The 24,424-nt window shown below is 32.9% G+C and overlaps 1 protein-coding gene across 8 annotated transcripts; it reads right to left on the reverse strand.

Annotated features, from left to right (window-relative positions):
- Window positions 1–18,723: 18,723 nt before the first annotated feature.
- On the reverse strand, window positions 18,724–24,080 carry LOC133803515 (serine/threonine-protein kinase MPS1). Of its 8 annotated transcripts, none has more exons than XM_062241593.1 (7): window positions 23,569–24,080; window positions 22,812–23,228; window positions 22,459–22,542; window positions 21,599–22,359; window positions 20,919–21,122; window positions 20,201–20,362; window positions 18,724–19,592 (listed from the first exon to the last, which is right to left on the reverse strand). In XM_062241593.1, exons 1-7 carry the CDS (start codon window positions 23,762–23,764, stop codon window positions 19,020–19,022), a joined length of 2,397 nt encoding a protein of 798 aa, XP_062097577.1. In that variant the 5' UTR covers window positions 23,765–24,080; the 3' UTR covers window positions 18,724–19,019. The 8 variants fall into 8 exon arrangements, with proteins under 8 accessions (XP_062097577.1, XP_062097575.1, XP_062097576.1 ...); XM_062241591.1 differs by having other exon boundaries at window positions 22,459–22,629; XM_062241592.1 differs by having other exon boundaries at window positions 22,459–22,560; window positions 23,569–24,079.
- Between the last annotated feature and the right edge of the window lie 344 nt (window positions 24,081–24,424).

Consider the following 24,424-nt stretch of genomic DNA (forward strand, 5'->3'; position numbering starts at 1 on the left):
AAGGGTATTTTTTAAAATTCAAAAAGTCAAACATTCAAAAATATACTCATGGAGCCGATATATCGCCCACCCTAGGTGATATATCGCCTCCCCCTGTATTCACGAGGTTTGTTCAATCATTCGTGCAAAGTCGACGTGTTTTCTGTATCTTCCGTAGGTGATATATCGGCCCCTATGTTGCGACATATCGGCATATGTTGATATATTAAACATGTATTTGCACATTTTTAGCATAATTTGAATTGGATAAACAGCTTTGACTGAGTCATAATACGATCCTAACAGCTGCTGGAAGGTTCTAGAGCTTCTAGATCTTTCTTTTATTAAAACTATTCATCAAAAATACTTAATCCCTTAATAATCATGATTATGACAAGTGTCATGCTCTTATTGGCTTTATCTAAACCTTAGGTTATAATAAATAATATATCTAGGACGAGCAATATTAATCAAACCTTATGTTATAATTAATATTCTTAAACTATAGGTTAAACTTATAAACTGTTGCTATGAGTTTTCAACTAAGTCCCGACTTGAACCAAAATCCACGGTAACTAACATACTACCAACTAATACCTACTACTACTACTCAAAACATTTTGTATGTTATGCTATTTCTAAAAATTTAAAATTTAATGAATAAATGTTTGTCAAGAAATGTGTTGATTTCTACTTAGTTAGTAATCGTAGCTCTAGGCTTCCCACCCCATACTCTCTCTTATCTATAAAAGGTTAGTCTATGGTGAGAACCTCATGAAATGTTTGCCCAACATCAACATGGTGTTGATTATGGACAACATCGAGTTCGTGATAATCAAAGATATTCCTATTTTTCTATGCAAGGATCACCAAATCCTTCAAAGAGGATTGTTGAGGTGATTCAAGCAAATGAAAGAAAGCAAATACAACCTAACAAGCTGAAGGAGAAGCTGATTTAACCTTCTTCTTCGAAGAGCAAATGAGGAAGAAATTCAAACAAAAAGAATAAAAAGTCCACTAGCAAGGCACCAAATGTCGCAAAGCATCTTGGAGCAAGGCCTGATTATAAGTACACTTAAGGGGAGTGTTTACAAGTGCAAGGAGACTAGGAATTGGAACAAGATTGCTCGGCACACAAGGCATATGGAACCCAAGATAATGAAATTTGTCTTGGATGCATGTGATTTTAGAGGATGATACTTCGGTTTTGGAACACTGAATCAAGATCTACTAAACATGCATGTATTTTTTTTACACCTTTTTAGCATTGGGAAAGCCATGAATGATAAAAAGCTAAAGCTTGGAATCCATCAAGGGTTGTTCTTATCAAACAAAGCAAAAGGATAAGCTTGAATGAATTTCATAAATAAATATATTGTTTTAAGACGATGTTTATTTTATTTCAATTTTCAATAGAAATTTTAATTTCAATTTTTCTTATTACATCAACAATAATTTGTAGTTATTTTCACAAGTAATAAAATCCTATTTCTTTAAATGGATGTGAATTGTTGCGTGGATGTATGAAAAATGGGCTATACCTATTGCAACTAAACAAACCCTATGTTCTAAATAATGAGTTGTTTAAGATAACTAAATCTAGGACCGTTAAACGACAAAAGGTCAATAACGTTAGAAATGACATACCTTTGGCATCTTCATTTTGGTCATATTTGTTATGATAGGATTCAAAGACTAACAAAGGCTGTGCCTTTGAGGGAACTTACCTAGGTTGACCTACCTGTTTGTGAATCTAATCTCGAGGGAAAAATGACAAAGCGTCCATTCTCTGTGATAGGAGAAAGGGGCCAAAGAACCACTAAGGCTAGTATATTCAAATGTTTGGGGACAAATGAATGTTCAAGCGAGGGGGTGGTTATGAGTATTTCAACACCTTCATCAACGATTGCTCTAGAGACTCATGCAAGTACCTAAAGCATAGGTATTCTAAGAATTTGTTTAGAAGTTCAAAGAATTCATTGCTCTGGCTTTAAAACCAAATTAGGTAAAACGTTAAAAATCTTACGATCTGAATGGGGTGGAGGATATTTTGATAATCAGAACCAAGATCATTTAATTAAACTTGGAGAATTGTCTACAGCAATTGACCCAAGGACTTCACAACAGAACGATGTTGCTGTGCGGTGTGAATTGAGCGTTTATGAAAATGTGTGTTCTATGATAAGCTATTCAACTCTACCAATTTCTTACCGAGATCTTTTCTAGAGACATACTACCTAGACCGCATGTGACATTTTTTAAATGTTGTGTCATCTCAAAGCTGCCTCCAAGACACCACTACAATTATGGAATGGTTGTGAACTTGGTTTACATCATTATTGAATTTGGGGGTGTCCTGAAGAAAAAGGTAGGAAAGCTAGAACAACGAACTGATGTTTACTTGTTTGTTGGCTATTCTAAAGGTACTCAAGGTGGTCTGTTTTATAGTCCAGTAGACAAGAAAGTGTTTGGCTTTACAAATGCTACTTTTCTTGATAACAACTACATAATGAATTTCAAGTCTCATAGCAAAATAGTATTAGATGGAAAAGCGATAAACTATTGTTCCATCCTCACCAACGCAAGTCAATGAATATAAGGTAGATTTAGAAACCACTAATCCAAGTCACAAAGTTACGGTGCCTCATCATAGTGGGAGGGTTTCTTGGAACCCGGTACCTATGAAATGGATAGTGAAATCCACAAGCTAGTTAGGGACACAAGTAACAATGATTCGTTGGCCTTTAAACAGCCAATGGATAAGTCTGAAAGGGATCTTTGACTCAAATCCAAGTACTAGGAAATAGTAATTGAGTACTCTTAATTTTTCTAAGATCTTGTAAATGTGCCATTAATCTTTCGGCCTATGGGGTGCAAGTGGATCTATAAGAAGAAGAGAGGAGTTGATGGAAAGGTCGAGATATTTAAGGCTCGACTCATTCAAAGAGAGAAAGTTTACTTAGAGAAAACTTTTTCTCCGGTAGCCATGTTAAAATTCATTTAGTATACTCTTATCCATAGCCACAACTCTTGATTAAGAGACAAGGAAAATGGACATCAAAGAAGCATTTTTAATGGCTATCTTGATGAGACCATGATTAAGGATCAATCAGAAGGATTTAAAGTAGTTGGAAAAGAAAGTCGGCAAGTTAAGTAGGTCAATCTATGAACTTAAACTAGCTTCATGCTCTTGGAATTAAGTTTAAATGGATACATTAAGACCTATGGTTTTGAAAAAAATGTAGTTAACCCTTGTGTTTAACAACTTAGGGAAAAAGACATTTTGGTGTTCTTAATACTTTATGTAGATGATATCTTACTCATTGGAAACAATGTCAAGAAATTATCAGACATAAAGAATCGGCTGGAAACGAAATTCTAGATTTTGTTGTAGTAAGTCGTGTTCTTGGCATCCAGATCATCAGGGATATAAATAACTGAATTTTGGCTCTAACTCATGTGACCTACTTAGGTGAGGTGCTTGGTCGTTGCTCTGTAACAAATTCTGAGAAAGGATGTTTAGCATCTTGACATGGAATTTATTTTCTAATCAGCAATCTCCACAGACTCCTCAAGAGAAAGAAAAGATGTAGTGAATTCCTTATGCATTTACAATTAGAAGTGTGATGCATGCTATGTTGTATGATGTGACCGAAGATCTGCTATGCAGTGGGAGTGGTGAGCAAGTGCTAATAAAACTTTGAAAATGAACAATAGATGGAGGTCGGTATCTTTGATGGACTAGAGACTCTATGTTAGTCTTTTCAGGTGGATCTTTGAACCTATTAGGCTACACATTATCATATTTTAGACTGATGTTGACGGTAGGTGTTATCCCCAAAATTTGAAAGAGATGGCGTGGCAATAGAAATGACAAATGGCAAGGAATGGTTGGGTGATATGGCTTAGGAGTGACCCGGTAGACCAGTGAAGAATTTTTACTGGCCAGTCAAGTGTCATGACCGACCAGGCATGACCTTGTCCGACCAGTCACATGTTTGTCTGCCCAGGCATGACCTTGTCCGACCAGTCACATGTTTGTCTGCCCAGGCATGACCTTGTCTGACCAGTCACATGTTTGTCTACCCAGGCATGACCTTGGCCGACTAGTCATATGTTTATCTGCCCAGGCATGACCTTGGCCGACCAGTCATGACCATGTCCGACCAGTCAAGTGCATGTCTGCCCAGCCAAGTGCATGTCTGCCCAGTGAAGGTTTGGCCGACCAGCTTGAATGTGATATGGATCGACTAGACAGAGCAGGGCTACGTAAAGAATCCCAGAAACGGCTCCAACAAGAATCGGTCTTGGCTTGTGCGGGAATCTCTCAGTTTATCCCATGAATATAGTGTATTATTATGTTTTGAATATTATTGTAAATTAAATATAATGAGAAAAGAAAAATATCCCGATTATGAGGGACATCATCTGTACGATCCTGAGCCTATAAATACAAGGCTTATGGCATCATAAAAAGGACTTTTGATTCGAATTCTAATTTTCTAGAGAGAGAGTACTTGTATCTTGAGAGAACTCTTGTATTCTTGTAATCTGCACTGAAGAAACTCAGTTGACTCAGGTTCATCTGATCTTGAGTGTAGATCTATAATCACAACTCTAAGTGGATTAGGCTATTACCAACACATTGGGACTGAACCACTATAAAAATCGTCTGTGTCGTTTATTTCTCTTGAAGGTTTTTGTTGTTTTGACGTCTACACGTCGTTGGCCAAAAACGCGGTCAACAGTAGGAATTCTACTTCAGAAAAATGTGTTTACTCTTAGGGGTGGAGCTATGATTTGGAGAAACGATAGGTTGTCTGACATCTCAGTATCTGTGATTTGGAGAAGCGTTAGGTTATCTGCCATTTCATAATCCATCATGGAAGCTGAGTACATAGTTGCGTCCATGGCGACTAAGGAAATAGTCTGGCTGAGGAAGTTCTATATGGATCTCGGTGTTATTCCAGAAATGGATACACCACTCATTTTATCTAGTGACAGTAATGAGGCAATATCAAATTTGAAAGAAACTCGAAGCGACAAAAGAGCAAAGAATATAGAGAGAAAGCACCACATTATCGAGGATGTGTGGCGAAGGTGTGATGCGAAGGTGATGAAGATAGCATTGAAAGGCAGTCTTCCATATCCCTTTACAAAGATATAAGCAGAGAGCATAATTGTGAAGCATGTAGAATGAATGGTTTTGAGAAACATATCCCATTTTTTTTAAAAAGGCAAGTGGGAGTTTGTTGGGTTTTATGCCTTTATAAAACCATGTCGGACATGTAACGCAATTTTATATTGTCGATAAAAGTAGTAGAAATCATTTAGTTTGACGACCGTGTTGCTTGCTTGTTTTATTACATGATTATTGAAATAATACAAACATTTATAAAATTCTGAACATATGGATAGTTACAACTATAATGACTAGGTCACAATGGATTATAGTTGTAATTATATGTTCAAAAGAACGAGTCCTAAGATTAGATCAGTGCATTGGATTTTCACTGATTAGGCAATCTACGATATGATCTACTTACACATTCGGGGTGTGATGTCTTGTCCAAGAAATTGACCAAGTAGATAAGATTGGATGTATTTGGTTACAACGGACTAGGACCAATATTGATTATTGATTGATAAATAAGTATCGTTGTTATCGAATCTAATCAATGTCACAACGTTGACCATAGGTTAAGTCGATCTTAATTCTAAGTGATAATATTCTGCTAACTATATTATTTAAATCTTTTGACTTGTTCGCTACCAGCTTACCCTACGGTCTAGCCCATACTTACATCTTGGAGATTTTGTAGTGTAATTGAGTGGGAGTATTATTCATAGATATGAAATCTATAACTTCTGCATGAGAAGTGAAAAGATGATTTCCTTAATTGCTTTGTTTAAAAGGTTAAATGATTGAGATCTTATTTCTGTTATTAAGTTTGCAGAAATATCATTTATAAGGAACTTAGTGGGAGTTAAGGATAAAATACTGATGAGGGGTAAAACGGTAATTTGCACCTAGCTCGTTAGTAAGTCATCGATAGAGGATTGACTGACTGTAATGGTTATAACAATGGATAATGTATTTATGGTTTGGAAAATACGTTCTATGAATTCAAGAGTTCAATTCCGAGTCTATAGTGGAGTCACGAGGAGTTAATAGTGAAATTATTCGTAAATAAATTCACGGTATCTTATTGAAGCTTGATTTCATGGATCCATAGTCCCCACATCACCTTTGAGCAAATCATCTAGAATTTCTCAATTAATTGATTTAATTATCAATTAGGATTTTTAAAGTTGACTAGGTCAATTTTGGAAAATTTACAGAGATGTGAGATTTAGAGAATAAAATAGAATCTTTGGAAAAAATTATTAATATTCATAAATTGGTGTCAATATAAATAAATAATATTAAATTAAGTTTCAAATTATAATTAGTTAATTTGAATAAGGATTTAATTAATTAATTAATTAAAAATGAATAAATAAAGGTTTTGAATTTAGGTCCAATTGGGATTTAAATTCAAAACAAAGAGATTGGGTCCAAGTCCATTTGTGGGAGCCCAAGGCTTTTATCTTTTTTTTATTATTTAATTAATTTAAATTTAAATAAATCTCATTAAGTTGTCTATATAAGGAATATGATATCTAGGGTTTTCATAAGGCAGTCTCAATTGATTCATTGGGTAAGTGAAAACCTAGACAATCTAATCTTTTCTTAGCCACTATCTCTTCGTCTCTTGTAGATCTCCATCTCATGTGTTGAGAGCCAGCACACACTAGTTCTAGGTTGATCAAAGGTTTGGCGAGGAAGACTGTGTTGTTGATCTAGTTCAATCTCTTAATAATACTCTGCTACAGAAAAGAATCAAGGGTTAGAGAGATTGAAGGAAGGAGTTGTTCTAGTTCTACTGTGTAATGTAAGCTTTTACTTTACTCTGTATTTGTATCAATTTCATAGGAGTATGTTCTGGGAATTTGCATGTTTGTTTGATAATATGTAAATTGCATGAAAATAAACAAATATCATGCAATATGTATATCCTACAGTAGCGACCATGAATATTAGTTTGTTAACTTATTTAATTGATTTTATTGTTCATGTAATAATTGAATTTTATTTAGCGTTAATTAGTTTCTTCCTCATATATAATTTAATTGCATTGTTTGCTTTTTGTGATTATTTGAAAATTGATTATAATTAAAATTTTGTGACATAGTATGTTATTATGTGACATGAGTGTGTGATGCAAGGCAAGGGAAAGTGATGTATTTTGTCTTGGCTATAATTCAAGAAAAATGAAATAATGTGTGATGATAGTTATTTTTGAGTATTTTGTTTTATTTACCTTGTATTATTTTAGAATAAAGAAAAGAAAATATGAGTATGCATGAATGTAGTCTCTTTTGAGACCAAGAACAAGATTTATGAAATTCTCATTATTTGTATATATTAGGTAGTTATTTTTTTTATTGAAAATAAAAAGATTTTTCCCATTTTTGGATAGCGATACTCGGTCAAGTATGGAAAGAGGGAATGAGAGAGTGTGGAGCAAGTTTCCATATTTGTCATGTTAAAAATCCTGTAACTGTGTATCCAGCCCCAGTAAATTAGCCATAACACGAGTTTTAGACCTTCTATTTGGGAAAATTATATATCATTGGAAATCTAATGTAAATACCTACAACTTTGTAGAAGAGGTCATGGCCTAATTCACAGGTTATCACAATCAAAACTGGACCCAATAGTTACGAAAATTCATCTAGATTCTTCCATTTTATTTTCCTTAACCTAGTAATCACCTATAAATAGATCCTTAAGCCTCTCTCTCTCAGTTTTTACAACCCTAAACCACAGCCTATAGAGGGTGTAGCAAGTTCCAAGTTTTCCTTGTCTCCAAGTCTTCAAGATTAGAGGTAATGTGTACATGAAATCTCAAAGTTCAATTTTTCTTTTTCATCTTCTCTACTCTAAGGGGATTGGTAAGCTTTCCTCCTATTGAATTATGTTTTCCTTCTTCTTCTTATTCCTAAATCTTGTTGTTTGGGTGGTTGAGGAGACTAGGTCATTGTGGTGCTAACTAGAGTGTCAAGAAACTTATTCCTAGTGCTAAGGTTTGGTCTACATTATCAAAGAGGTAAGGGAGTATATTGGTGTTCTTGATTTTATATTCATCATATTCTCTATTCTTTAGATTGTTTTGAGAGGTTGGTATATTTTTTTCTTGTTTGTTTCTCTATGTGTCCTTGATGTTTATTTTTAATGTGGGTACATTTTTTTTCTCTTCTTTTAGTATACTAGAAACATGATAGGGTTTTGTGCATAATTTTGTGTATGGGGTGTTTATATAAATATATGTATATATATGTATATAAGCGAGTATATATGTATACTATATGTAAGCGCGAATTCATGTAGCTATACATATAAATGGAGATGAGTATGTATATATACCTAAATGATGTATAAATGTAAGTGGAGTTGTATTGTCAAATTTTGATTTTTATCCTTTTCCTAGAAAATTGCATGATAGGTCTTGAATGAATGTATGTGATTATATATATGTGTATAAACCTATATAGAAGCATATAGGTTTGGGTGTTTATATATATATATATATATGTGTGTGTGGATGTATAATTATAGATATAAATATATAAAAGCCACGTGATAATTTCCTTAGTATTTTTCTTGTGGTGGGCTCGGTTGGTTGAGTTTCTATTTCCTTGTGAATAGGGTATATGTGAAATTATATGATCAATCTAGGGAGCATGTTAGGCCTTGTTCACGGCATTATGATTTTATGTGTATATTTTTGTGACCTTTATATAGCCTCGACAAAGCACAGAATCAATTTAAAGCTGTTTTTTTTTTTTTTTTTTGATGAGCATGATAAGTATAGGTGTGTCACTATGGGAAGCATGTTAGATTATTATATATATATATTAGTCCATGCTTTATGAAGAAAAAATTCATGCTTGTATGTGAGTATATTTGTTATGTGTTAACATGTGAGGAAACATGCAAGATTATGTTCTCTTGATAAAGTTAGAATTATAATTTCATGTGGTATATGGAGTTATATGATAAAGCATGATACTTATTGATGGTGTTGATATTTTTCCTTATGCAAATGGTGGTATGCTAGGTTCGGCCCAAACATGTCAAGGGTTTTAATATATGTTCTACAAATTGTTGGATAATGGTTTGATAATTATTAACTTTAGTAGGAATATGTGGTAAACCACTTAGTGTCATTTTATGTGAGAAATGTATGTTTTGAGTTACTAGAGTTTCGGCCTAGAGATTGTGTGTGCATGCATGGCACATGCAAATGTACCTTCACGTGGAATTTTATGGTAAATCGAATGTATTATCAAGACAAGTTGTTCGAATATTATTCTAGGCTCTTTGTGAAGTGCATCTAATTCATTGCTTAATTTGGACTTCATGTAAGGAAGTTAGATAGATTTCCTTTCACTATGTTGATGTTGTGTTTGGTCTTTCCTTGAGTTTTATGCTTGTTGTTTGCAACCAGAAAATGTTATATCGTTATTATTTCTGAGTTATATGATGCTACCAGGATGCTACAACATTCACTGTTTGTTATTTCTTAATTATATGTTGCCAGAATGCTACAACATTCACTGTTTGATATTTTTGGGTTTCATGTTGCTGCCAGAATGCTACAGCATTGACTAATTATTGGTTTTGGAATAAATGCTACTAATCTGATGCTACATCGTTGAACAACTTGATTTCTGGAATTAAGAGGTTCCTGAATTTAAACGCTACACTATTTTATATGTTGCAGAATATGAATGCTACAACATAGTTTTATGCATTATGCTAAGTTTATGATTTGTGACTATGTTGTGTATTGGCATGCTACTAAGGTATGACATAACATTTGTGCTACTAAGGTATGACGTAGCACTAGAAATAGAAGTGTTACTAAGGTATGACGTAACACTAGGGCAAACGTGCCCACAGATGTTGCCTGGGGGAAGGCCAATAGGGGACAAGTCCCACAATTATTATGTATTATGTTTGCAACTTATGTATTATGCTAGAGAAATAGACTCTTATCACAAATTTCACAAGTCTAAAAGCTACATGAACCAAAAGGGACAAGTCTCACAAATGTTATGAATATTCTCTGAATGTTATGTATGAGTTATGATAATGATATTATGAATATGAATAATATATGTGGAGTTTTCTGTTTATGATATTGATGATATGTTAGGTGGTGACAATGATAAGGCTATGGTAGACAACTACAAATATTTATGATTATATATATATATATATATCCTGGGTTCTTCTGTTTGGCAGGTACAAATGTTGTTGTATATGTTGATATGATTGTCAACGCACCTAAGTAAATGATTAGAATGAGTTGTGTTTTCTCTTGTTTAGATTATGTTTATGATACGTTATGATATGCATGTTATGAATGTATATGTACGCTATAGATGAAGTATGTACGTAGGAACTCTTTGATCTTATATGTTGTATGTTATTTATTGTACTTCCTTATTGGGCTTTTTAGCTCACCCCCCTTACTTTTCCGTGCAGGTATCTACTTAGTAATGTTTGATTTTATATGTGGAGCACGATGAGGCGGGACTAGCCAATTGTGAAAGTGTGTACTACTATGAGGGGCCATACTACCGAAGAAAAGATCATGGAACACCATAGTTTTTATGTTTTTAGTTTTCAACTTTGTATTATTCAAGAGAGTTGTAATTTGTTTCGTATGGTTTTATTTATTTTCCAAAGTGTATTTTTTTTTCAAAAATCAGGATCTCGCCCAAACGATATTTTAGAACTTGTATTGTTAAGAAATTTTCAAGTACAGTTTTCCTAGATATTGCAACACTTTAAGTCAAGAAATTTAGGGCGTTACAGAGGATCCAACTTTGAAAAGATAGTAAAATAAGGTAATGTTCTTCTTTGGTTTTCTTAGAATATCTAATGGCTTTCATATAGTGATATAAATAAGATGACAAAAATTTTATAAATGAGGTTCATTGTTTTCTAATATTCTTTGCTTTTGCAAATATAGTGGTTAGATTAGAAGATAATTCAACATCTTGAGTTTTTGCTATATGTGATTAATTAACATAGTGTAAATAATCTAGTAGATTATTGGGTAATATGCTAGCATGTTATATAATTGTCTTATTTTGTGATAATGGGAAATTATTATAATGACAATTTTATGAGTTTTATATGACATGTATAAATTTATTGATTTTGTGAATCAATAGAAATGTGAAATCATATGTTAGTAATATAAGTCATATGTATTGACAATTATGTGAAATTATATTGAAATATAATCATGCAAATATTTGTGAGATGTTAATGGGTTTTTCCTATACTATTGTTAGTATGTGATTTGTGAATAAAATAATTATTTGAGAATTTAATTTTTTTTCTCATTTAAAAGATGAGCATCGCATTTTATGAGATAAGAAAAGATGAACCTGAGGGGGTTACTTCTTTTAATGGTTGTGTTTTGCTATTGTAAGAAAAATGGATCAAGGTGGATTCAAAAATTGTGGGATGACATATTAACTCAATAAACCTGGAATCTAGAGTGTGGTCAAATGAAATATATTTGAGAATTATTTAGTGACAATAATTCTTAAATATTCAATGTCTCAATGAGGAGACATTGCAAAATTAGAGAAGCAATTGTGAATCTTTACACTAGTAGTGAATAGATTAAAGAAATTTTATTCATTTTGGTTGAAGAAGGTGATATGTTTAAATTAATCTCAATGAGGAGATAATTTTAAACTAAAGCATAAGAAATCAAAATGTTTAAATAAATCAATGAGAGTTTATTTTCTTTGATTTAAAGTGTTTAAAAAATTAACATCTTCAAATTGATTTTGATGATAAAATCAATGGATGTCAAAGTAGTGTTTTCAAAATAATCTCAAAGAGACTTTTAGAAAATACACAAAAGTTGTTTAAGTGATTTTGAGATTATTTAGACAACTAAAAGTGAAAATTAGTGATTATTTGTTTGAGAAATTTTCACATGACATTTGTGTTCACATATTTTATTTTATGAACTATTTAAAAGAAAGCAACCAAATGAAAAATACTTTCAAAGAAGTGTGTCTTGCTTTTGCAAGTAAATGAGTCAGAATAAACTAACATTGAGGTTTTGTTTGTTTTGATCTATTGTGAGCTTATCATGTGGCTTGAGGACTCATAATGAACTTGAAGAATTATAAGTCTAGATTTATCTTGGAGGATAAATGACTTAATAGAAATGAAGATATTTCTATTTTAAAGTGATATTTTATTATCGAAATGTGGGGTTGATGCTCCAAAGTTAATCAATTTATTTTGTTGATAATAATTGATTAATTTGGTCATCCTATCAAATAGGTGGATTGGAATTCCACATTCTAAATCATTTTGGCTATATTTGTATAGAATGGATAAATCTAGACATGCTTGGTGTCTAAAGTTATTGCTTATAATACTTTGATTCAAGAAGGAATCAATTTAAAGCATAAAGAAGAATTTTAGAAACAAAGAGGTTTCTAGAATTAATATTCAAGAAAAATGTTTATCTTGAATATTGAAGTATAAAATAGTGGGGGTGTTGACTATGGTCAAACTCACTATTTTAAAGGGGTAACTATTTTAATCAAACTATAGCTAGCAGCAAAGTTTGAATAAAATAATGAGAGTGTTTAAGTATGCTGATTAGTGCCCAAAAATACACATTTATTGATTTTAATAGTCAAAATAAATTAAGTTTTAATTAATATTTTCATCAAATTAATATGATTAAATTTATAAATGAAAATATTTAATTTTAATTTAGTTTGTTTTATTTTGTAGGATATAATTGATATTTTTGGCACTTGGAAACAAAGAACAAAAGAGTGCAAGAAGGGAAGAAGTAGAACTGAAAATATAGTGGAATTATGGCATTTTTGAAGTAATATTCCCCAAGCCGGTTTGGCACAAGCCCAGCGAGCTCCCTCTCCTAGCGTGCCACGTGGCGAGCTTCTCGCCTGCCACCTGCCCGTAATCCTCCAGCAAGCCCACATTCTGACCCGTGCCTTCTCCATACAACTCCAACGTGACCCTCCAAATCCTCCTTCAACCAGCCCAATGCATCAACTCCCCAACAGGCCCAAATCCTCAAGGCCCAACGCAGTTGAAGCCTCAGCCCACGCAGGCCCAGCTCTCCCCAAAGACCTCAGCAGCCCCTCCATGGCTTCAGCTCCTTTCCCTTTAGCCTCGCACGCCCAAGGATCCCAGCAGGCCCAACAATCTTCAACCCAGCCGCCCACGTGGCGCACTCCCATTGGCTGGGAGTGGGTCAAAGTCTCATCTGCCACAGGCACCCTTCAGCCCATGTTTTGTGCACTTTGGGCCTTGCAAAATTGTCATTTTGAGCTTTAATGCTCATCTTTTTTTGTGCTTTTAAAAAATGGTATTTTGATCATACACCAAAATAACTAGATTAATATTTATAATAAGATTTGATTTTTCAAAGTCATTTTTTATTATTAATATTTCAGATTTATTTTGTAAGCCTCAAATTGTTGTTTAATTTCTTTTTAGTCATTTTCTCCTTCTATAAATAGGGACTCTTCTTTCACATTTTCTATGTAATTTTTAGGTAGCAAAACTCTACCAAATTTTTGTCTCATTTCTCATATTTTCTCTCTAGAATTTCATGAGAATGTCTAGCATAATAGGCTAACATTCTTAAGAAGGTTAGGATGATCCTATATGCACTATGACTTTCTTTGGTATTTTTGATTCACCATGTGCTTAAAGTACCATGTGCTTAAAGTTTATATATTTTAGTGATTTATTTTCTTTCATCTCTACTTCTTCATCTTATTATCTATATTTATGTTTACTAATAGTATATAGATTTTGTCATGCATTTTCTATGTATTATCAAATTAGTTAAAATAATATAGATAATATCTTTATCATTTTCTCCATCTTACTCATATATATGTACTTTTGCTAAAATCTATATAGAATTAGTCATGCACTTTCTATGTATTTTATAAATAGTAAAAGTAATATTTGTGTTAGGTTTTATGTCCAATCTTTTATTGCATTATTGCCAATGGTATAATGTCATTTTTAGATTTCTCATAAGATCTATCTCATCTTTCCATGGTAAAGAATAATAATTACTTGAATACATTTTTGTAAAATATATTTGTGCATCAATGTTAAATCTTCCAAATGAATAGTTGGGATGTAAACTTCTCATTTGTGTAACTTTTGTGAATCAAAGATCCAAATAAATAAGTATGCATATTGGTGACTATTGATCCTTCCTACTTGTTACCTATTGTTACATCACACTTTATTCTGTCTTTATTTCTAATCTTTAAATCTCCAAAATAACAAAAAAATATCACTTGTTTTATTTTCTTCATATTATTTATCTTTAACATTTATTTATTGATTAACTTTATTTCTTTGCCTCCTTGTGGAATCGACCGCCCGATCTATACTACGACAACCGCTAAGTGGAAGTCACGTTTGGGCGTTAAACATATGCATACATGATAAAAGAAATGACTCAAATTGAATCATTTCTACATCTCAAGGGGTGGGACTAAGACTCCCTAAAGAGATTCACGGTTGATGGTACATATCTTAATACTAGTATTAGATTCAATAGGTAATAACAAGTCAACCAAGTGAATAGTAGTAGTATTCAAATTTTGTCTCATCTGAGATATGAGTACTAGTGTGTTGCCAAAACGAGAATTAAAACCGAAAAGTTTTTTAATAGAACTCGGTCTTGAAAAGACAAGTATTTTAGGGTAACAAAATAATGTAAGAGTTCTACCTATATAGACCTAGGAGTGGTGTCGCCCCTCATGAGAATTGGGAGTCATTCTCAAGAAAAGTCTATGAATGGAATATGCACATGGCCATTAATGGTGCAAAAGTGAGACATTGAGGTCTCGAGTGAACATAGCAAAGGTGTGTGTTATCACCGATTTGTTATCAAGGGATAGTGGTTCAATGTTTCGACAACCAAAATTTCAACAAACTTTGTGATAATTACACTAAGGTAAAATTCAAGTCGAAAGACATTTTACTTTATGCACCAATGCAAAGATTTCTATAGAGAGTAATTATTTAATCAAGTAGAGGAATATTATATTTTAATATAATGTTTGATTGATTAAATAAATGTTACAAAAAGTGATTGTTTAATTTAAGTGGGGGAATGTTATATTATTTTAAATAATATAATGTTAGATTAAATAATGTGATAAAATGTGATTTGTCACACCTTGTAACATATTATTGAGAGTCATAAAATTGGACACATGTGTGCGCCCAAATGTGACATATTTTGAAGTTACAAAATCAGTTACAAATTTGTAACTCTCAAATATTACCCAATAATGTGTAGATTGTGTGTTCCACATTTGAGTTTGGATTTCACAAAACCATTATGAAATATGGTTGTTGGAGACATGTTTTTAACTCACATTAGGTGTATGGAGGTTACAAAATCATGTGGGAAAGGGTTTGGGATGTTTTGGAAAAACTGAAATTTTGTTACTAAAATTGGAGCTCTGGCCGCGGCCACTACAAATCCCTAGCCGCAGCCCGGGGGACAGAGGCCAGTGGCCGTGACCAGGGGTGCTAACAGCCAATTTCTCTTTTCATATTTTTCCAATTTGAACGGCTTTTAACATCCCAAGTAACTCACAAATCTCCATTTTAATTTCATAAACATCCAATTAAGCATTGGTAGTAGTCATGGGGTTGGTGGAATTTGAAATTCAAAGAGTATCTCAAACTCTATAAATAGGAGTCTAATGCTCACTTGTAAGACAACTCTATTTCTCTCCACTAGAGCACTTGGCTAGAAATACACCAAAATGATTGATTATTCCAGAAAGCTATTTCCAATTTTGAGAAAATCTATTAGTGCTTGAGATAGGGAGAAATAAACTTTTTTGAACAAAGGTTGTAAACATTGTTCAAGTTGGTGATCATCAATACTCTTCACTTTAGTTGTGTGAGTAAGAGAGTTTTGCTTATTGTTCTTTTTATTTCTTTTTTCTACTATTGCTTTTGTCTTCTCTTCTTCTATTTTCTATTTACAAATTTATTTGTATATCTTTTGTTTAAGAGTTGTAGTTCTTATAATTCTCTTTTTCCTCTTATTTCTATATTTACTTGTATTTTGGTTATTGAGTGTAATCTTATTTATCTATTATCTTGTCTATTGTAACATTTTGCATAGAGTTGTATATTTGATTTTACCATTTTTATTGAGTACAATATATATATATATAACATTAGTAACATATCTCTTGATGGGTTATTTTTTTTTATGAAAAGATGGTCTGCATTAGAAATTCTTAGGCAGCCAAGTGTCCCAACGCTGCCGGAGTATTATAGATTACAAACATAGTTCATTATAATTTTAGTGTTTTTCATCATCTCAATATATTTTATTCCACTACAACTACTAATTTCAATAATAGATGACCGATTCCGTGATTCGTATTATTATAATTCATATAAATATAAATATAAATATAAATGAGATTGATAGTTGTAGTGATGGAGTACAAAAAAAAAATGAAAGTGACTCAAAGTATGATGGATCACGTTAATAATCTGTTAATATATATATAATAGGTAGAAACGACGTGCAATGTACGTTTGTTTAGTTTTAAAATTATAAACATTGTCTATAATTTTAATAAAAATTAGTTGAGTGTTTTTAAAAATATATATGTATAATAGAATGAATTATAATTCTATAATATATATAAATATTTATATCAATAATCTCTACATATATTACATCTAAACACAACATTAACATAGATATATATTGTCATGGTTACATGACATATATATAAATTACAATAATATTAAAAATGAAATTAATAATAGAAATAAAATAAGAATAGAAAAAATCATAGTGTAGATAGAAATATACATGCATCAATTATTTTTAGTTTCTAATGTATCTCACAATGTCATTTGGTGAATTTGATGAAGAAAAAGAGCTTCCATTACTTGATAAAAAACAAACTACTACACAAATTTATAAGATAAAAAAATAATATGTATGCATTTATTATTTTTAAATAAATATGATTTAATTATTTAAATTATTATAAAATATCTTTAATATATCATATTTTAATTAATTAATTAATTTTTGTTTAAGTTTATGTTTGTTCTAGTTTTTTAATTTGGCAGTAATAACAAGAAATTATATATTATATGTTTAATATAATATTAATATTATATGTGGATTTTAAATTTAAGTTTGTTGCTAGTTGATAATAGATTATATTATATTATATGTTTAATATAATATTATTCTAATATGTGAAGTTTAAGTTTAATGAAATTTTATTTAAGTTATTAAACGGTTTTATTATTTTTAAATAATTATTATTGTAAAATATCTTAAAAATATCGTATTTTAATTTATTTAATTATTTATTTATTTAATTTTATGTAAGTTTAAGTCATGTTTACAATCTACGGTTAAATATAATAATATTCTATTAAATATAAAAATATTTCGTTAAAATTAACGGAAAAAAAATAAAAGGCGTTAACACCAAAAATTTCCGTTATCTATAAATTATAGAAGAGATATAACAAAAAGACTATTTTTAAAAAAATGATAGTAATTCAAAATGTGTTTTTGCAACCACCAAAAAAAAAAGTATAGGGGTAAAACTAAACAAATACAAATAATTATTGAGTAATATTTGTAATTTGTCCTTGAAATAATTATAACATTCATGCATTATTATGACCATAAGATCTGGTACGAATTTTCTTTTGCTTTATTATTGACACTGTAAATGTATAATCAATCACATTGAGCATTATGGGCATGTCACATGTTTAATGGGCAAACCTTTTTATAATGCAATAAGCATATTAAATAGAACTAATGAATCACTTCAAACTATTAAAATAAAAAAATTTATTTATTTTTCCATGTACGTATATAACATGAATCATGATAAAATCAACCTAATTTTTCTTTTATATAAAAATATATTTAGTTAAAGTGACATTCAGGTAGTTAATTGAGATGTCATTAAATTTTGCTATTACAAAGTTTTAATGACTTTACTCCGTTACTTTTACCACTCGGTGGCATGTTTTGATACTCTCTTCTGTTTACTTTTTCTTATATAAGTAATATTTTAACGATGGAGTGTTTGGTTTTGCGTAAGATGCCTACCTAATTAATTGTGATTCTACTATTTTGCAATTAATTTCCATTCTCACATTTTTATCGAAAAAAAAAAGTCTTGATTTCAAAGCAAAATGGCTTGGAAAGAGTTTTGCGTGCAATCAAGCCAAGTTTGTGCATGCAGATTCATAAAGCAACGTCTACCATAAAATAGTTTGTCTAAATCAAGTTAAGATTATCTCCAAATATGAATCAAATCTAGTTCTACATAAATAATCATAGCAGGTTTTGCTTGAAGAGAACTTTTACGCCACCTAGAGCAAAATCTCAGGCCAAAAACCACGTATTTTTCATTTAAGAGAGTAGGTTTTGAAAGTACAATTGATTTGATGATTTTGTACCTGAATACCCAAATAACACTTATCCTAAGACGACCCTTCTAAATTAGATCATAACCTAAATTCTGAAGGTGAAGGCTAGTTTTATAGCCTACTGTACACAAATATAAAGAATGCGTATAATTGATTATCATGCTGCAAAAGGCAGCAGCATGTATTCAGATCACACCAAAACACCCACCAGGATGGTAATTACAAGCCTCATCGAATAGATTCGAACTTTCTTTCAGATAAACTAGGATAACACAACAGGAAGGAATATTACATATTATTACAAATATATGGAAGCAAAACACCATAACCAATAAAGATGGAACCAGAAAACAAACTCAGACCTGAGAATTTGGCAGGTGAATTGCAAGTTGTTGAAGCAGAATTTTGAGCACCAAGTTTTGATATTCATCTAATCTGTCAATGAGTTTGACAACTGTTTTTCTAGCTGAAAGAAAAGTTGTGATATTTGGGAGAGCAACTTACACCGTTTGTCAGGTGAGGCCAATAACTGAGATGTCATTAACCAGTCTGGGTCCCCCAGAAGTTGTTGTAACTGAGAACATAGCTTCGAAGCTTCAGTGTCCCTAGTACAAGTGGTGGAAATAAGATGAAGAAGTCTACATTGGTCTTGAGGCGAATATGGTTTTGGTGGAATTGGAGGAACAAGAAAGGGATGCTGAAGCAACTGGGGAATTCTCCACCTTTCATTGCGATCCCATGCAAGACAATTTTTCATGAGATCAAGAAGCCAAGGATTTGAAACTGGTTCATATATAATTTCATGGTTTGGGTCTGTTATAACTTTGAACTTCGCCCAGAATGTTTTGTAATCTGCAAATGGAGTCCGCCCGTACACCATCTGATAAAGGATGCAACCAAGGGACCAGATGTCTGATGGTCGACCACACTTAATAGGGTTTCCATTGGCATCACTCTCATTGCACATAAATGCTTCAGGAGACATGTAGCTCAATGTACCAACCTGCAACAGTGAAAAATACCACGCACCTTAAGTCTGGTTAAACAAGCAAAAGTAAAATAAAGTAAAAATATAAGATAATTACCAAAGAATTATTAGAAAACGCTGTGGGTGTACAGCTGATACAGCCTAACATGTGTCATGTTTTATTTATACAAACAAAATCAGACATCAAATTCAATTAACAAAAGAAATTTGGACAAGAAAATAGAACTAGCATTGTAATTGCCATATGGCTGTGAATTTGCAATTTTATTAAATATAAAGTTCTGTTCATAATTTTTTGACAATAGATTTTTTATAATGTATTAAATTATAGAACTTTTGTTTTGACTAAAAGAAACCTCAACAATGTCAGCAAGGAAAATTACTAATGCAAAAGGACCCATGTACACTTAGTGACAACATAAGCATGAATGAAAAAACTTAGAATTTAATACTGCCTTTTGTCAACATAAGAAACTTGGTAATAATATATCATCCTTCAATAAGTGATAATTGAAAGTTATCAGCAATGACATGGACAACAATCTAAGTGAGCTTTTCTTCCTACTTGAACTAATTTTCCAGCTGATGTTTAACAAAGTCAGTTGGAGCTAGGGGAGATTTACCTGTGAATCCCTTTGAATATTTGTGGTATCACTCATTATGGCTTTGGCAATACCAAAATCAATTAACTTTAGAGAGCCTTTTACCAGAAGGAAATTAGCTGGCTTCAAATCAGAGTGAACAATACGCTCTTCATGTATAGTGTTTACTGCTAAAAGAATTTGCTGCAAGAGTATTGGGGGTAAAAAAAACTCACTTAGAACCATCACTGAAAATAAAATTAAAAAATAAGAAAACCGTTTTATCTCCTGAATCATTATTGACAATTAATGTATTAAGGTATGCTCAGAAATTCTCATTTTACCACATGAATGCATACCAAATGCAAATGTAAAGTGCTGCATAATAGATAACTCCATGGTTGGAGAATCTTTAAAAGGCCTCCAAGGGGGAATTAACAAATCAATCAATCAAATGATCTAGGCATGCAATGCTATGCTTATGAATTGAAATGACAACTCCCAGAAGATTGTGAAGTTCGACATATCAATGACATAATGTACATTAAAAAAATTAGATTATCACAAAAACACTAAAAGTAATCAAGGTTTTACTAACAAGAATGAGCCAATCGACTATCACCCTATAGTACAAACCAAAACAAAACAAAACATTAAAAATCAAAACGAAAATGGCAACATCAGGCAAGGGAAATTGACTAGCTAAATAAACAGGAAAATAGAGAGAGAGAGAGGGCAGAGAAGGGTGTAAATCAAGTACCTGCCAGTAGAATCGAAGCCAGTTCTCATCTATGGTCTGGTTGGTGAAGCCATCAAGTTCTTTCCACTTCTGGGAAAGCATGTGAGCCAAATCAATCTCCCCATATTCAAGCACCATGTAAATATATCCATCATCCTTGACTCTGCCATCCTTGTTATTCATGGATCCATTCATTACTTCCTGAAGCAAAGCTTTATCTGTCACCTAAAAACAAAGAGCAGGCATCAGAGTTACTAAATAGGGAATATAAAAATGAAACACAAGAAAACACAGGAAAGGAGCACTACAATAGCAAAAAATATGACACTAATAGTCTAATGCAAGCCATCCGGTAAAATAATAGTACACTGTACACTAACATAAACACAGAATAAAAAGGATAAGTACTTGCATATATTTCAAGTTGTATCCCTGTGAAAGCCTTGCTTGCACTTCTACATTCTTTAGACCATCTTGAAATCAGAATTTACAGCCAATCATCAACCTTGAAAGACGGAACTAAATTCCATTTCAAATAGACTTCTCAATTATGCTTGGTTATCTTCTCTGTTGCAGCATGGTTAAATTGGGTTGCTTTTCTGTCCTAGACACGCATGCAAGTATTGATGCACACAGATGGCACTAATCACTATGTGATATTAAGACGTAGCATTACAATATTGAGGATTTAAAGTCATTACCTCAAAGTCTATGAGCTGTATAATATTGTGCTTTCCTTTCAACCTATTTAAATACTCAATTTCCTGACAAAATCCAAAAGCAGTGGCATAATCACGTCCTTTGAGCTTGATTTTTTTAAGTGCATAGATTGTACAGTCTGATGAGATGACTTTGTGGACCTCACTGCTTCCTCCACTACCTATCTTGCCAAGCCTTTGATAGAGCTTCCCATTAACTTTAAAAAACAAGTCCGGATCATAATTTCTTTTACGATGAACTGATGCACCTTTAGCACCTGCAACCCTATCTTGTTTATCTGATTTAGAATGCTCAGACTTCACATTAGAAGATAAGCTTTTGGATGATGTAATATGAGATTGAAAATCAATAGCACCAGCAGTTAATTGTTTCCCTTCATCTGGTCTATCATCAAGAAGAGAAGAATCTCCAGCAGAGCCACTTTCCTTTAGCACTCGGCCTTGCTGCACCTTAGAAATTTCATATTCCTTACTCTCCATTTGAGTATCAACTGCGGAGGTGGAAGATTGAGCTGCAATAGCAATCTGGTCATTTAGTGCTCGACTGTTGTCCTTTAAACATGGATTTGATTGCTGCATTATTTTCCCTTGAGTTGCAGGATGAGAATTTACATTTAAATCCCCCATGGGTTCCAGTGCTGCATGCGAATCACAATGCACACGGGAGCAAAAAGTTGTCTGATTAGCTATGGGTGCTGAAGCTGAATGGACAGATGTGGTTGTGGCACACGATGGCCCTGCAACTGAAGATTGAGAGTTAGGCTGGCTAAAGAAGTTTCTGAAATGGTGCAACTGATCCTGAACAGCTGTCGTTCTCTTTGACAATAGAGAAGAAATCCCACCATCAGATCTCGATGTGATATCACATTCTGTGTTCTGATGCTTCATCTCATGATTAATGACCGTTGATGCCTCTCCTTGATTGCCTGCAACCCATTCCATTTCTGTCAATGCAAGTGAACTCATATGAGATTGTAAGTTCTCCAATCCAGTGGCCATAAGATGATCGGCCCCTGCAGATAGAAAGAAGGAGAAATATACATAGAGCATAGTGACAATCCAGGAAATAGAATTGTGCACAAGATAAGAAATGATTCCCATCTCAAAGTATCACAATTAAGGATCTTTAAAAACAGCAATAGAACAGTACTAAAACTTTCATTGAGCCAATTCAAAAGAATTAAGCAAACATTACCCTGAGAAATAGCCTTGCTTGCTTCTGAAAATTGGACTTTTTTCTGACCACCATCAATGTATTGAGATTCCACATGCGACAGAGACTTTGGGTTGTCTTTACAACCAGTCTCGGACTTGACTTGATCTCTCTGTCCGTCATATGGATTTAAGTTGTCATCAAAGGCTTTGGTAATAGTCCCTGAAATGGAAGACGGTGTACTTGATTCATCTTCCTGACTATCTTTGGCAATGTTGGTAGTTCTCTTCTGCATGATTGAATCTCTAACAGTATGATCCTCACTTACAGAAACTACTTCTCTAGACTTCCTGCTGTCATCAAGATGACCTAAACTGGATGCTGATTTTGTGGACACTGCTCGTTGAGGAACTAAAATCCGTCTAGGCCCTATGCTATTTGACTGCATCACACCTGAAACTTCACCAACAACACCAATAAAAGGGTTGCACAATTACACTGAAGTTGGGCAAAGAATACCAATTCTGCATGCAAATTTCTTTCAACTTAGATAATCGTTCAAGTAAATTTTACAATTATCAGTTTTTAGATCCTCCATAGATACCAAGCTCTAACTTTGTTCAACTATAAATAAAATAATAAAAACACCCTACGGAAAGCACAGAAAGAAGCCCTAAATTTGAGTTCCAAACCACCACTAACCAAAATACACAATGGTAACATTCCTGGGACAACTGAAGCCATAAGATGAGATATTAAGCCTACATAGTTGAAGAGAGAGAGAGAGAAAGAGAGTTACCAATAGGGCGATGTCGCTTGAAGGCGGCTTGAAAGTGTCGGAGTAAGCCAGGGGGAGAAGATGAAGAAGAAGAGAAGGAGGAAGATGAAGAAGAAGAGAAGGAGGAAGACGAAGACGAGGTAGAATCAGGATTGATCGGACGGGTGAGATCCCTCGCCGGTGCGAATGGGGGTGGAAGGTCAACCTCCCTGTCCATGGCCGGATCTCAGCGGCATCTTAGAGCCAAATGGGAAACGAAATCAGGCGAAGAAGACTAGCTGGAAGAAAGGGCATTAGGGTTTAAGGGTTTGCTTCCATGAAAGGAGCTCTACATGAATGGGGAGAGCCTGCAATGGATCATTGGGATGGCACTACGACTACTACTACTCTACTCTCCCAAGCCACGGACCATTGTGCTAGCAGTAGCAGAGATAGGGAGAGAGAGACGAGAGAGAATGTTCGAGGAATTTTGAACACCACCTTTTTGGCGCTCTTGGAGTTGAGACACAGGTGGGCCTGGCCCATTTATATTCTCACCCCAAGGCTCTCCGCTCTCACCAATTGAGCTCAAATTAGTGGAAAATGTTTTTTTAAGGGAATTTTAAAAAGAGAAAATTACACGAGAATTTTTTATAAAATTTGAATAATATGGCAGTTTTTTTTTTAAAAAGTTTTTTATGGCATATTTTTTTTATTTACATTTTTATGGGAGTTTTTTTTCCATATATTTGGAAAACTTTATTTGTAGACCATATTTAAAAAAAAAAAAAAAAACTTTTCGTTCGGCCACTTGTTCAAAAAGCAAACAGTTGCGAGTTTGATTCCAGTTCCTGTCAATCTTTTCTATTTGCAAAAAAAAATATTGAGATCCCCAGAT

Source organism: Humulus lupulus, chromosome X (genome assembly GCF_963169125.1).
Source record: "Humulus lupulus chromosome X, drHumLupu1.1, whole genome shotgun sequence".
Classification (NCBI taxonomy): Eukaryota; Viridiplantae; Streptophyta; class Magnoliopsida; order Rosales; family Cannabaceae; genus Humulus; species Humulus lupulus.

Excerpts from the sequence above, each read along its gene's own strand:
- LOC133803515 (XM_062241585.1), bottom strand. The coding sequence starts at position 23,764 with ATGGACAGGGAGGTTGACCTTCCACCCCCATTCGCACCGGCGAGGGAT. Across the intron at positions 23,229-23,568 it reads CAAGCGACATCGCCCTATTG|TTTCAGGTGTGATGCAGTCA; the intron begins GTAACTCTCTTT and ends TTGTTGGTGAAG. Across the intron at positions 22,630-22,811 it reads AAGCAAGGCTATTTCTCAGG|GGGCCGATCATCTTATGGCC; the intron begins GTAATGTTTGCT and ends TTCTATCTGCAG.